Source organism: Peromyscus eremicus, chromosome 15, assembly GCF_949786415.1.
Source record: "Peromyscus eremicus chromosome 15, PerEre_H2_v1, whole genome shotgun sequence".
NCBI classification, from domain to species: Eukaryota; Metazoa; Chordata; class Mammalia; order Rodentia; family Cricetidae; genus Peromyscus; species Peromyscus eremicus.
The window spans coordinates 59,714,251-59,726,838 of record NC_081431.1 but is presented as its reverse complement, the minus strand read 5'-3'; the positions used below and the strand labels follow the sequence as shown (position 1 = coordinate 59,726,838).

Sequence of the window (12,588 nt, the reverse complement as noted above, 5' to 3'; positions counted from 1 at the left end):
TATCCCAGTCACAGTTGAGCACATCTCTTAACAGAAATCTTTTTACATTGTTATATTGTTACAGGGGTGATTGGGTAGTGGCTGAGTCAGGTGGCCCTTGGAACTAGATTTTTAGTTTCTCATTTCCTGGTGCTTGAAGTTTCTCTTTTCCTGAGGCTTGGGGGTGTAAGCCTGAAGGGCTAGAGTCTTTCATAGATGACTTCGAGGAGGTCACAGTATTGAGAGGGAGGCAGCCATGGAAACAAACAGAGCTGTCTCTGAATCTCTCAGACTCTGTCTTCTGGAATTTAGCCAGCCAGATGGAAAATATTTGTTAAGAAAATGTATTTGTACTGAACATATACAAACTTTTTCTTATAATCATTCACTTCCTAAACAGTACCTCAGGACAGCTGTTTACACAGACTCGTTGTATCAGTCATTAGATGTAATCCAGAGATGAGTTTAAATATGTAGGAGACAGGCACGGTGATTCAAACTTGCTAATCCTAGCACTCAGGAGGCTGAGGCAGAATGTCTTAGTAAGGGTTTCTACTGCTGTGATGAAATACCAGGAACAAAAACAAGTTGGAGAGGAGACGGTTTATTTGGCTTAGGCTTCCACATCATAGTCCATCATTGGAGGAAGTCAGGACAAGAACTCAAGCTGGGCTGGAACCAGGAGGCAGGAGCTGATGCAGAGGCCATGGAGGGGAGCGGCTTACTGGCTTGCTTCCCATGGCTTGCTCAGCCTGCTTTCTTATAAAACTCAAGACTAACAGCCCAGAGATGGCACTGCCTACCATGGGCTGGGTTCTCCCCTGTTGATTGAGAAAATGTCTTACAGCTGGATCTCATGGTGGCATTTCCTCAACTGAGGCTCCTTCCTCTCTGATGACTCTAGCTTGTGTCAAGTTGACACACAAAACTAACCAGTACACAGGAGACTCAATAGTTTGTAAGCTACATGGCAAAATCCAGTCTCTAAATAAATAAATAAACAAACAAACAAAAAACCAAACCCACAAACATATATATGTGATTGTGTATAGATGTATGCAAAAAGTGTCTTATTTTTGAGACAGGATCTCTAGGAGCCCAGGCTGGCCTCAGAACTTCCCATATGGCTGAGGATGACACTGAACTTCTGATCATCCTGCTTCACCTCCTCCAATAATGTGAATGAAACTCAAAGTTTAAGTTGTGTCTAGTATGGAGTTTATCTACATTAGGGCTCTAAAACCCATTTAAAAACTGCTATGCCAGGCATGGTGACACACACAGGCAGATCTCTGTGAGTTCGAGGCCAGCCTGGTCTACAGAGCAATATCCAGGACAGCCAGAGATACACAGAGAAACCCTGTCTCAAAAAAAAAAAAAAAAACAAACAAAAATATAGGCCGGGCTTAGTGGCATACGCCTTTAATCCTAGCACTCAAGAGGTTGAGGCAGGCAGATATTAGTGAGATCAAGGTTAGCTTGGTCTACAGAGCAAGTTCTAGAATAGCCAGGGCTACACAGAGAAACCCTGTCTGGAAAAAACTAAAATCAGAAAGAAAATGTAAAAGCAAGCATTGCTGCCGAGTCCTCAGCAATGCCAAAGCAGCAGTGGGCAGTACACACTTGGGGTGGTGTATTAGTTACTCTTCTGCTGCTGTGACAAAACACCATCGCCACAGACAACTTAAGGAAGAAGGAGGTTGTCTGGGCTTCCATCTCCAGAACGAGAGTCCATGACGACGGTGGAGGCATGGCAGCAGATGGCCCGAGCAGGGAGCTGAGAGGTGACACCTTCAACAGCAAACACAAAGCAGAGAGAGAAGAGAAAGTAGGACAAGGCGATCCACTCTCAAAGCCCACCCCAGTGATGCACTTCCTCCAGGAAGGCCAGGCATCCTGAAGGTTCCGTTACCTCCCCAAACTGCACTGCCAACTGGGATCCAGTGTTTACATACCTGAGCCAATGGGGACATCGCTCACTTACACTTCCACAGGTGTGTTATATTTCTGCCTGTAATGAGGCTTGTGCTCCAAGGGCTTGCAGGTTCAACTGAGATCTCTTTGCCTGGATCCAGGGAATGTTGCTCCATGCGTGTGGTGAGAGGGGCCTGGATTTTTAGGAATTTCTTCTAGTAAGAAAAACTGAACAACTTTCTACCCAGTTGGCTTGAAGAGGGCAATGGGTATTTAGTCAAGTTCCGTGTAGCTCCAGGATGCCATTTTATCTAAGTCATTTGAACATTCATGGATTTTAATGTCTTTGGGGTTACAGGAACCAATACCCACCAAACCCAGGGGTTACTAAACACTAGAGTGTGGCATGGATAAGACAGGAGGGAGAATGGGTGGAGTGGACTTCACAGGAGACACCTTAAGTGTGCCAGCTCCCCCGACCCCCATTCCCTCCTCCCTCTTTTTCCTTTCCTTTCTTCATATCCCCATCCCCCAGCTCAAGACAAGGTCTCACTATGTAGCTCAGGTTAACCTTTAACTTGCTATGTATCCCAGAATATCCTTGAATTCCTTATCACCCTGTCACGGCCTCCTGAGCATTAGGATTACAGGTTTGTGGTGCTCGCTGTGCTCCGACTTCCATTTTAAAATATCATTCCGGGGGAGGCAGAGCCAGGTGGATCTCTCTGAGTTCGAGGCCAGCCTGGGCTACCAAGTGAGTTCCAGGAAAGGCACAAAGCTACACAGAGAAACCCTGTCTCGAAAAACCAAAAAAAAAAAAAAAAAAAAAAAAATCATTCCAGGCCTGGGAATGCAGCTCAGGGGTACAGCACTTACCTAGTGTGTGTGACGACCTAGTCCAATACCCAGCAACAGAATGACAGGGACAGGGGAGATGAGTGTAGAGGAAGAGTGCTTGCTTCCCAGGTTCAGTTCCCGCAAGGAGAAAGAGGCGTCAAGAATGACCTATCTCAGTTAGGTAGTGTATGCTTATGGTTAGTATGTATGAACCAGATGAAGACACACTAGGTTTGACATGTCTGATGGATGTCCAAGTGGAACAGAGGACTGACATCTGCAGCTCAAAGGGGCAATCAGTCTGGAGTGGGCCCAGGTCTGCAGCATTTGGATGGCATTTAAATTCCTGGCACTGGATGAAATCACCTAGGTTACAGAATCTAGAAAAACCAGTATGAGGAGGACAAAGGGTAACAGAAGGAAGAGGAGGAAGAAGAGGAGGAGGAGGAAGGGGAAGAGGAGGAAGAAGAAAAGAAGGGGGAGGAAGGGGGAAGAGGAGGAGGAAGGGGAAGAGGAGGAGGAAGAGGAAGAGGAGGAGGAAGAAACAGCAATGAAATTCTAGGAAAGCCAAGTGAATGCTGGCATGGGAAACAAGGAGAAGCTGTGGAGTGCCGGGCCGGGGGGCAGGACTGTCATCCATTTACTTCAGAGGAGGCAGCTACAGGTCCAGGATCAAGGGCTCTGCGGATCTATTTCCCCTGAGGAAGGTGGGGAGGAATCTGTTTTAGGCTTCTTGTTCAGTGTCCGGTTATTTACTGCGAGATACATTTCTCTAACCTCTGACTTTATGCTCTCACAGCGCTCTCTCTGTGTGCACACACATGTCTCTGTCCAATTTCCACTTTTCATAAGTATTCTATTAATTAGATTAGGGCTCATCCTATGACTTCATTTTTAATATGATCATCTGCAGAGAAGGAATTTCCAATAATATCAACTTGTAAGAACTGGGTGTTAGAGGTTCAGCATCTTATTTATAGAAGGCACAATTCAACCCCTAAGAATTCAGAGACTAGTTTGGAGGCTGAGTGTAGGTGGGACAGGGTGAAGGCCATCTTGGAGTAGCTTTAAGAGAGCGTGGGAGCTGGGCTGCTATGGCACATGCCTTTAATCCCAGCACTTGGAAGGCAGAGCCGGGTGGATCTCAGTGAGTTCGAGGCCAGCCTGGTCTACAGAGCAAGATCCAGGACAGGCACCAAAACTACACAGAAAAACCCTGCCTCGAAGAGAGAGAGAGAGAGAGAGAGAGAGAGAGAGAGAGAGAGAGAGAGAGAGAGAGAGAGGAGAGAGAGGAGAGAGGACAGAGATAATGAACATAATCAACTCTTGGGATATCTGGCTTTGGTAAAAACTTGGAGGGAAGGGGAGAAATGGCTTAGTGGTTAAGACCACTCACTATTCTTCCAGGGGACCATGGTTCCAATCCCAGCACCTAAGCTTCCCTGACAGCTCATTACCATTTATAACTTCATTACCAGGGCATGTGGCTCCCCCTTCTGCCCCCCTCAGGCACTCCATGCATGTGGTACACAGGTATACACACGGGCAAAACATTCATATTCCTAAAATAAAATGAATAAAGTTGGAGGAGAATATATCTAGGAGAGTTTTAAAACGTATTTTACGTTTTAAAGTACGATAGCCTAAATAATTTATTACTGAGAGACTGTTGGACCCCAAAATCTTGGGTCTCGAGTGGGCGCCCCAAGAACCCAGACTCCGGTCCAGTTGATGCAATAGCAAGAGGTGTTTATTGAAGAAGCAGCTGTACAGTCGGGCAAACTCTGCTCCAAAGAGCAAAAATCGCATCGCACCACAGTCACATAGGTACTTTTAAAGGAAAAACCCATAAAAGCCATAAGATTACAATTTCTATACAATTTTGTTTCGATTGATTTATGTCTAGAGGCTAATTTCATAAGATCATGGTCTGATCACAGAGTGGGTACAGTCACATCCGCATGTACATTCTTTCTGAAACCTCAAGGGGGGTACCAGGGCGGGAATGGAGTTTACACAAAGGTCACAGTGGTCCTTCCTGGAACACCTGCAACTATCCCAGTCACTGTTGAGCACATCTCTTAACAGAAATCTTTTTACATTGTTACATTGTTGCAGGTGGGTAGTTGAGTAATGATTGAGTCAGGTTGCCCTTGGAACTAGTTTTCTTTTTAGTTTCTTATTCTCCTGGGGCTTGGGGGGGTATAAGCCTGAAGGGTTAGGGTCTTTCAAGACAACCTTGTGTGTTACAGAGAAGTGATAACAAGGCCCAGGGTCCTTAAGAGAAGCCAAGGGCTAGGGTCTTGGAGGCTTCTTGGCTGTGTAATGAGATTAAAGGTTCTGAACATGAGTCCAGCTACAGGTGGATTGGGCAGGAGACAAAATGAAGTGAGTTTTTGTTTTCTCAGTGAAGTATGGTTAAGCCCACTGGTGGAAAATAAGACCACTAGCACAATTCAAAGCCAAATTTGAAGCGAGCTTTAATTAAATACTGTCCAGGTGGATGGACTCCAGCCAGGCTCATCAATGTGTTTCCAGAAAATGGCCCCAAGTTGTGTGTTGTGTGTTGTTTGCAGAGGCTTAAGTATTTCCCATCAGGTCCAATCAGGGGCAAGCACACATCCTGACGTATTTCCTGCCTGTGAACTTCCCGCCCACATGTGATCAAGCACATCTGGTACAGATGGGTCAAACAAACTTGTTTGGGGGGAGTGAAAACATGTGGTTTGTTATCTCCCATAGACAATAGCCTCCAGCATTTTAGGAACCATCTGTCCTTGGGCAAGGGGCTTGCAGATCAGAGGTGGGTTTTGTTTATCTTAGGCATAGTAATTAAAACTTAAAATGTAACTTTGGCTCTCACAGCATGAGGTGGGATTTTAAGCTAAGAGTGTGTATTTATGGGAAGGCTGGGAATTTGAAGGGGGAGCATTGTGAAATAGTCTCAAGGCCTGGGGAAAACTGAACTACTAGGGGATGAGGGTAGGGCACCCAGCCTCGATGAGATTAGTGGTCAAGTGTGAATGGAAGCAGTCAGCATGCTGGACTGACTTCCCGGGCTAGGCTGCACTGCAGATCGCAGGCACAGGATAAGCGGGTAGTTGGGTGTAATGAGGTTGGGGTTTTTCCAGAGGAGAATGTTGGTGTGAGAGAGAGGCAAGGGAAGGAAAGGACTTGTTTGTTCTGTTCAGTTGAGACCGAGTTTCTTTTACTCTGGGGAAACTTGAAACTCTCTATGTAGCCTAGGATGGCCTCAGACTCAGGGCAATCCTCCAGGTTTAGCCTTTCAAGTGCTGGGATTACAGGCCTGAGCGCCATGTCTGACTAGAAGAAGGTGGCTTCACGACTGGGGGTGATGGGTCACCATAGGATAAGGGATGACGACAGTGGCTGCCGTCTCTGAGAGGGTAAGCAGGCGAATAGCACCTGACATGGGGGCATATATCTGTAATCCCAGCACTCGGGAGGCTGAAGCAGGGAGATTGATGAGTCCAAAGCTAGCCTAGGCTACCCAGCAAGACTGTCTCAAAACAAACAAACAAACATCAACAAAACAACTAAAAGAGCTAAATCAGGGACACATGAGTTGGGAAGGCAGGGTGTGAAGCCAGAACAGTGAGGGGCGCGAGGAATAAGAACAAGTGGAAAAACAATCAAAAGCTGTGTACCTTTTGAGCTGAGAGGCCTGGCAACATCTTTAAAGGTAAATATAATGAACTAGAGTTTTGTTGTCTTCTGCCAAAAATGCCAGTCAGCCTGCCAGTCCAAGGACTTCTTGTCTTCAGCAGCTAGCAGGTTCTTATCTCTGTGTACAGAACCGCCCGCCCTCTGCCCTCTGGCTGAAAGGTTGACTCACCGTTCTCTTCCAGTTGAGATGCAAGGCAAAACCACAGAGTCTCATAGCTTTAAATGCTTCCTGGTTGCATGTTCTCAGATAACAACTTCGAAGACAAGAATAATAATAATAATAAATCACAATTAAAACTACACAAGGAGCTGGGCATGGTGGTGCATGCCTTTAATCCCAGTGCTAGGCAGGCAGAGGCAGGCAGATCTCTGTAAGTTCAAGGCCGGTGTGGTCTACAAAACAAGGACACCCAGGGCTGTTATACAGAGAAACCCTATCTCAAAACTCCTCTCATTCCCCGTGCGCGCGTGCGTGCACGCGCGCCTCCCCTCCCCCCCCCAAAAAAAAACAGAACAAAAAATACACAAAAAACCCTGCACAAGGACTAGCAAGCCCACTCAAGGAAGCTGTGTTTGTTTTTAATTATTTCCTTTTGCCATGCTGGGCGTCAAGCTCTAGGCCAGTGCTCTACCACTGAGCTACATCTGCAAGCCTCATTTTAAAAAAAATTAAGAAAATTGATTTCAGGACCATGTGGTTTATTTAAGAGAAAAAGCTGCAGCTGGAATTTGAGGTTTGCTCATGTGTAAGGCTGTGGTAATAAAAGGAGCTGGGGCAGCAGCCATCTGGGAAGGAAGTTGACGCAGTTCCTTTCTGTGAGGTGCAGGAGAATGAAGTGCCTCAAGTTGCAGTCCTGTGTTCTAACTGCTATTTATTTTAAAAAAAATGTTTTTCAGATTTTGTTTTATGTACATGAGTGTTTTGCCCGCAAGCATGTATATGCCACTACATGTGTGCCTGGATGCCCTGCAGCTGGAGTTAGGGGCGGTTGGGAGCTGCCTTGTAGATGCTGGAAACCATCCAGGTCCTCTACAAGAGCTAGTGCTCTCAAGCACTGAGCCATCTCCAGCCTCCAACAGCTGTTTTGTCTTATTGTTTCATTTATTTGTTTTTCTTTCCTTCTTTTTAAAGATACTTATTTTGAGAGGTGGGTCTTCTATAACTTGCTGTATACTGGGTGCTGGGATTAAAGGTGTGCGCCACCACTGCCTGGCTTCAAGGGAGCTTTCTGTAGAAAACAGTTCCTCTTGTCACTGGGAAGTTGAAGTTGGTACAGTTCCTTATAGACTGCAGTGGAGTGAACATTTACAGGAAAGGATGGTGTAATCTGTTAAATTCTGTTAAGAGGTGTAATACCAGCATTGAAAAGAACCAGTTGATTCTGAGTGGGAAGATCAGTGCAGGCCTCGAGCAGACATCGGCCTCTATTTCTTTGTATAGCCCTAGCTGTCCTAGAACTTACTTTGTGGACCAGGCTGGCCTCGAACTCACAGATATCCTCTGCTGGGATTAAAGACTTGTGCCACCAATGTCTGGCTCTCAGACATTGACCTCCAAGTTGAACCTGGGAGTGTGAGTAGGGATGCGACAAGAAAAGGTGAGGGTTTCTCTGGCCATGAAACACGGGGAGGAAGGAGAAGTCCAATGCTGGAGAAGAGCCGGGAGCTCGGGCTGAATAGAACCCTTTATTCTGTAGGCAGAAACAATTGAGTACTGTCAAGAGAACAACAGCAGAATATTAGCTAATGTTTGTGTTCCTACCCCATCTGGCCAGGCACTGTATTAGGAACATAGCTCCCCCACCCACTGGTTAAAAGAGAAATGACAGTTTTAGCTTCTTCACAAAAGGAACTGAAGCTTCCAGGAATTAATTTGCATATCTTTTCTACTACGAAAACTGAATCATAGTACTAATACATTTCCCTAAAGTTTTTAGGATTAAGAAACCAGATATTCCCAGACGTAAGTAATAAAATATTGCTGGGAACTAAACAGTAGAAACTCTTGGTTTAGGGAAAGAAATAACTTGTTCCTTCAACAGGCCCCACAAAGCGTGAGGATCTGCTGGCTTCCCTTCGCAGACCAACAATCTTCTGTCTTAGTTCTGACTACTCCCCTGCCTCTGTGAGAGCTACTTGACTTTGTCATTGCACTAGTGATTAAAATGATAAGAAATAAGAAGGTGAACTAAGGCCGAGAGTGGTGGCACACGCCTTTGATCCCGGCACCCCTTTGATCCCAGCACTGGGGAGGCAAAGGCAGGCAGATCTCTGTTTTCAAGGCCAACCCGGTCTACAGTGCCAATTCCAGGAAAGGGAGGGGAGGGGAAGGGAGGAGAGGGAGAAAAGAAAAGAAAAAGAAAGTGAACTAAGACCGAACTCATAAAGAGAGAGCTAATCAGCACTTGGGAGGCGAGGCAGCAAGATTGCGGTTAGTTTCAGGCCAGCCTGGGCTACAGAGTAAAATCTGTTTCAAAAAACAAAACCCCATTACAGCAATTAAAATTATCAGCCAATCCCCTCCCCCCCCCCAGGACAAAAGACACCGATGTGCCCTTCATTGAGCGTTATACCCCATGGTTTTTGTTACTGAATGAACTGAATTGAATTCGCTATTGCTGAGAAGCATGAGAAACAATCGTGGAGACTCTTTTCCCACTCTGCGACTTCAGCTGGCCCAGGACACCACGATTTCCTTCTGAGGGCTGTGTATATGTTTTGTCAGTTGGACGCTGAAAGATGTCCGGATTAGACCGCAGGAAACGCTAGAGACTTGGAAATCCTGAAGCAGCGGGGACAGGAATGCATGAGTGATTTCAGTGTTCACTTGAGTTTTTCACTACTACTATTCACTTCGGATGATGTGTCTTAACCCCGGGCATGTTGGTTATAGGGCACTACCCGGCTCTTACTTAACTCACGTCTACTTAGACACTTAACAATCCGAGAAGGCCGATACACGTATCAGATAACTGACACTTGGCCTGATGCATCGGATCCACGAAACAGGGCTCAGGAGAATCCTCAGGTTCTGCAGGATCCCACTTTATACCGCCCGGAGCCCTTCCCTTTAACCCAGAGGGTGGGGCGCGCGCGGTCTCCTAGGAGACCAGAGCTAATTGACCGCGCATGCGCACAGCCTGGGCCCGGCTGATGCAACTTTCCGCGTGCGAGCCCGCTCTACCCGGAGTAAGGAAGCCGACAGGGACCGCGGGCGCAGCCAATCAGCGGCCACGCACGCGGGTGAGGCAAGTCCGCCCCTCGGGGGACGGGGGGTGGGGTGGGGGGGGTGGGGTCCTGCAAATGACGTTGGGTGCCGCTGGGCGGTCGACGTAGACGCCCTCGGCCCTCAGTCTGGTCCGGCAGCTTCCGGGTGTTCGGCTGCGGCCATTTTGGGCTTCGCTTCCCCTCGCCCGCCCGCCCGCCCGCCACCCAGCCCTTCCGCTCTCCCGTTTCGCGCCTGGGTGCGGACCGCGGCCTCCGGAGACGACGCCGCCGCCGCCGCTGCCGCCGCGGGAGGGACCCGGTCTATGGTGGAGGAGCGGTGCCGCACGGACTAGGACGGACGCCTCCTTCCCCGGCGGGATGGACGGGACTGCGGCCGCCACCGCCTGCGTGGGCCGCCAGGCCGTGCGGTGCAGCGCCCGCGGCGGAAGCCGCCGCTCCCGGGGCCCCCTCTGCCGGCGCGGGGATCGGCCTGCCGTACCGACTCGGTGGCTGGGCAAGGCTGAGGCTGTGTAGGCCTCGGATCCCGCCCGCCCTGACGCCGCCGAGCTCCGCGCTTGTGGCCTGAGCCACTGCCGAGGAGAGGAGATGGAGCTGGGAACCCTCGGGCCTCGGAAGCGGCCGGCCCCTCGGAGGGGCTCCTGGTTCCGCCTGCCCTCCTTCCTTCGGCGATGGCACGCCCGCCCTTCCGAGTTCCCGACGCCTCCCTCTCGGGAAAACTCCGGAGACCCCGCAGTGCGGGCCTCCGCCCGGCCCGAGCCTCGCACCAGGTACTGGACCAGATTGCTTTCCCAGCTCTTTGCCCTGCTGCCTTGCTTGCTCCAGAAGCTGTTTCTTTGGAGCCAGCTTTTCGGGGGCATGATCCCCGCGAGATGGCTAGATTTCGTAGCGGGTTACAGCGCCCTGAGAGCCTTGCGAGGACCGGAGGAGCCCGCCACTCCCGCGGTGCAGAAATCTTTGAGTTCACTGCAGCTGGACTCTTCGGAAGACTTGGTTGTCAGCCCCCTTGATTGGCTAGAGGAGGGACTCCAGTGGCAGTGCTCGTCCTCAGACCTGGAGGTGAAATTTAAAGCCCAGGAGAGAGCTGTGGACTCCGCAGCGCACACCTTTCTCCTGGAGCAGCAGCTGTGGGGAGTGGAGTTGCTGCACAGGAGTCTTCAAGCCGGTCTGGTCTCCCACCGAGAACTTGGCCCTGCACCCTCTGGGCCTCGCCATGCTCAGAGCGTAGGTAGTTTCAAGGTAGTGTCCTATCTCCTGAACCCTTCCTATCTGGACTGCCTGCCCCAGCTAGAGCTGCGCCGGCAGGACGGCGTTGGTGCTGGCCAGCTCGTGGATTTCCGAACACTACCCCCCGAGAGCTGTTGCCTCTTTGAAGATGCTTGTCACCCCCAGCCGCTGCGTGCCGAGATCTCGGCGACCGCGTGGCAGAGGTGCCCCCCTCTTTCTACAGAAGGCCTGCCGGAAATCCACCACCTCCGTACAAAACGGCTAGAATTCCTTCAGGCTAACCACAAGGGGCAAGAGTTACCCACCCCTGACCAAGATAATGGCTACCACAGCCTGGAGGAGGAGCATAGCCTTCTCCGGATGGACCCACCACCACACTGTACAGATAACCCAGCACACGCGGTGTCCCCTCCTGGAGCCATCCCGGAGCCCACTGAGAAAAAAATTGACTTGTTGATGCAAGAAGTTTCACAAAGCCCCCAGGGAAGCAAACCGACTTGCGAGTTACCTGTGGAAAAAGAGGGTGAAGGGGGCCACACTAGTGTAGTCAACTGCTCAGACATAGAGGATGGCCTTCCTGTTTCTGCCAGACCAGTTTGTAGCAACAAACTGATCGATTATATTCTGGGAGGTGCCTCCAGTGACTTGGAAAGCAGCTCCGATTCGGAAAGTGAGGATTGGGACGAGGATCCCGAGGATGATGGTTTTGATAGTGATGGCTCTCTGTCCGCATCAGAGGAGGGACAGGACGGGCTTCACCTTTGGAACTCCTTCTGCAGTGTAGATCCTTACAATCCCCAGAACTTCACAGCCACAGTTCAGACTGCTGCCAGACTCGTCCCTGGAGAGCCGTGTGATTCTGGGAAGTCCTTGTCTGGCAACTCGGATGTAGGAAGTGCTTGGGCCGGGCACCTTCCTGAGACCCCCGAGCATAGTTCTGGGGAGGAAGAGGACTGGGAATCCAGTGCAGATGAGGCGGAGAATCTTAGGTTGTGGAACTCTTTCTGCAATTCTGAGGACCCCTACAACCTTTTAAATTTTAAGGCTCCTTTTCAAACATCAGGGAAAAACTGGAAAGGCTGTCAGGACTCAAAGGCATCCGTCTGAGGCCATGGTGGCCTTTTCTGGGTGTCATAACTTACTTTCTTGTAAGGTACAACTGTTAGAAAGCCACGAAGATAATTGTCCAGACTATGGGCTGGGTGAGGCTCTTTCTGGAGAAAAATACACCCATATCAAAAGAAAAAAGGTTTGTTTCTTTCCTTTTACAGGACTAGTGATTTGCTGTATTTTGATATGGGTTACTATAGCAGCATGACTTTTCCTGCGAGGCATAGTTACACATATTTTGAGGAAGGCCCTCTGAGCTCATGTGCTTGGATTGAGAAATACTCAAATGACCCTTCTTCCCAATATAGAGAAATGTTCCTATCTGAAAGGATGCCAGTATATAGATGTTAGCAGGGCTGTCATTTAGATTGGTGGATCCTGAAGTTTAAAAATGGTTCACATGTATTTGTAAATACTTAATATTTATTTTCATGACAGTGTCTTTATTCCTGTCCATTAGAACCCAGATGAGTACTAGTAATTATTGGTATTATATAATGATATATCACTACTAGTAATAACCCACATAGCAAGTCAGGTTTATCTAGTTGTTTGCCCGGAAGGGAAGTGATTGTGGTGGTGTATGCCTGTAATCCCAGTGCTTGGGAG

The 12,588-nt window shown here is 49.0% G+C and overlaps 1 protein-coding gene across 1 annotated transcript; it reads left to right on the top strand.

The window, feature by feature from the left end:
* The first annotated feature begins 9,926 nt into the window (after positions 1-9,926).
* On the top strand, positions 9,927-11,991 carry Ppp1r15b (protein phosphatase 1 regulatory subunit 15B). The gene has a single exon (XM_059280887.1). It carries the CDS (start codon positions 10,231-10,233, stop codon positions 11,974-11,976), a length of 1,746 nt encoding a protein of 581 aa, XP_059136870.1. The 5' UTR covers positions 9,927-10,230; the 3' UTR covers positions 11,977-11,991.
* The last annotated feature ends 597 nt before the right edge of the window (positions 11,992-12,588 follow it).

Bases quoted from the DNA above. Each gene is read 5' to 3' on its own strand.
- Ppp1r15b (XM_059280887.1), top strand. From the start codon at position 10,231: ATGGAGCTGGGAACCCTCGGGCCTCGGAAGCGGCCGGCCCCTCGGAGG.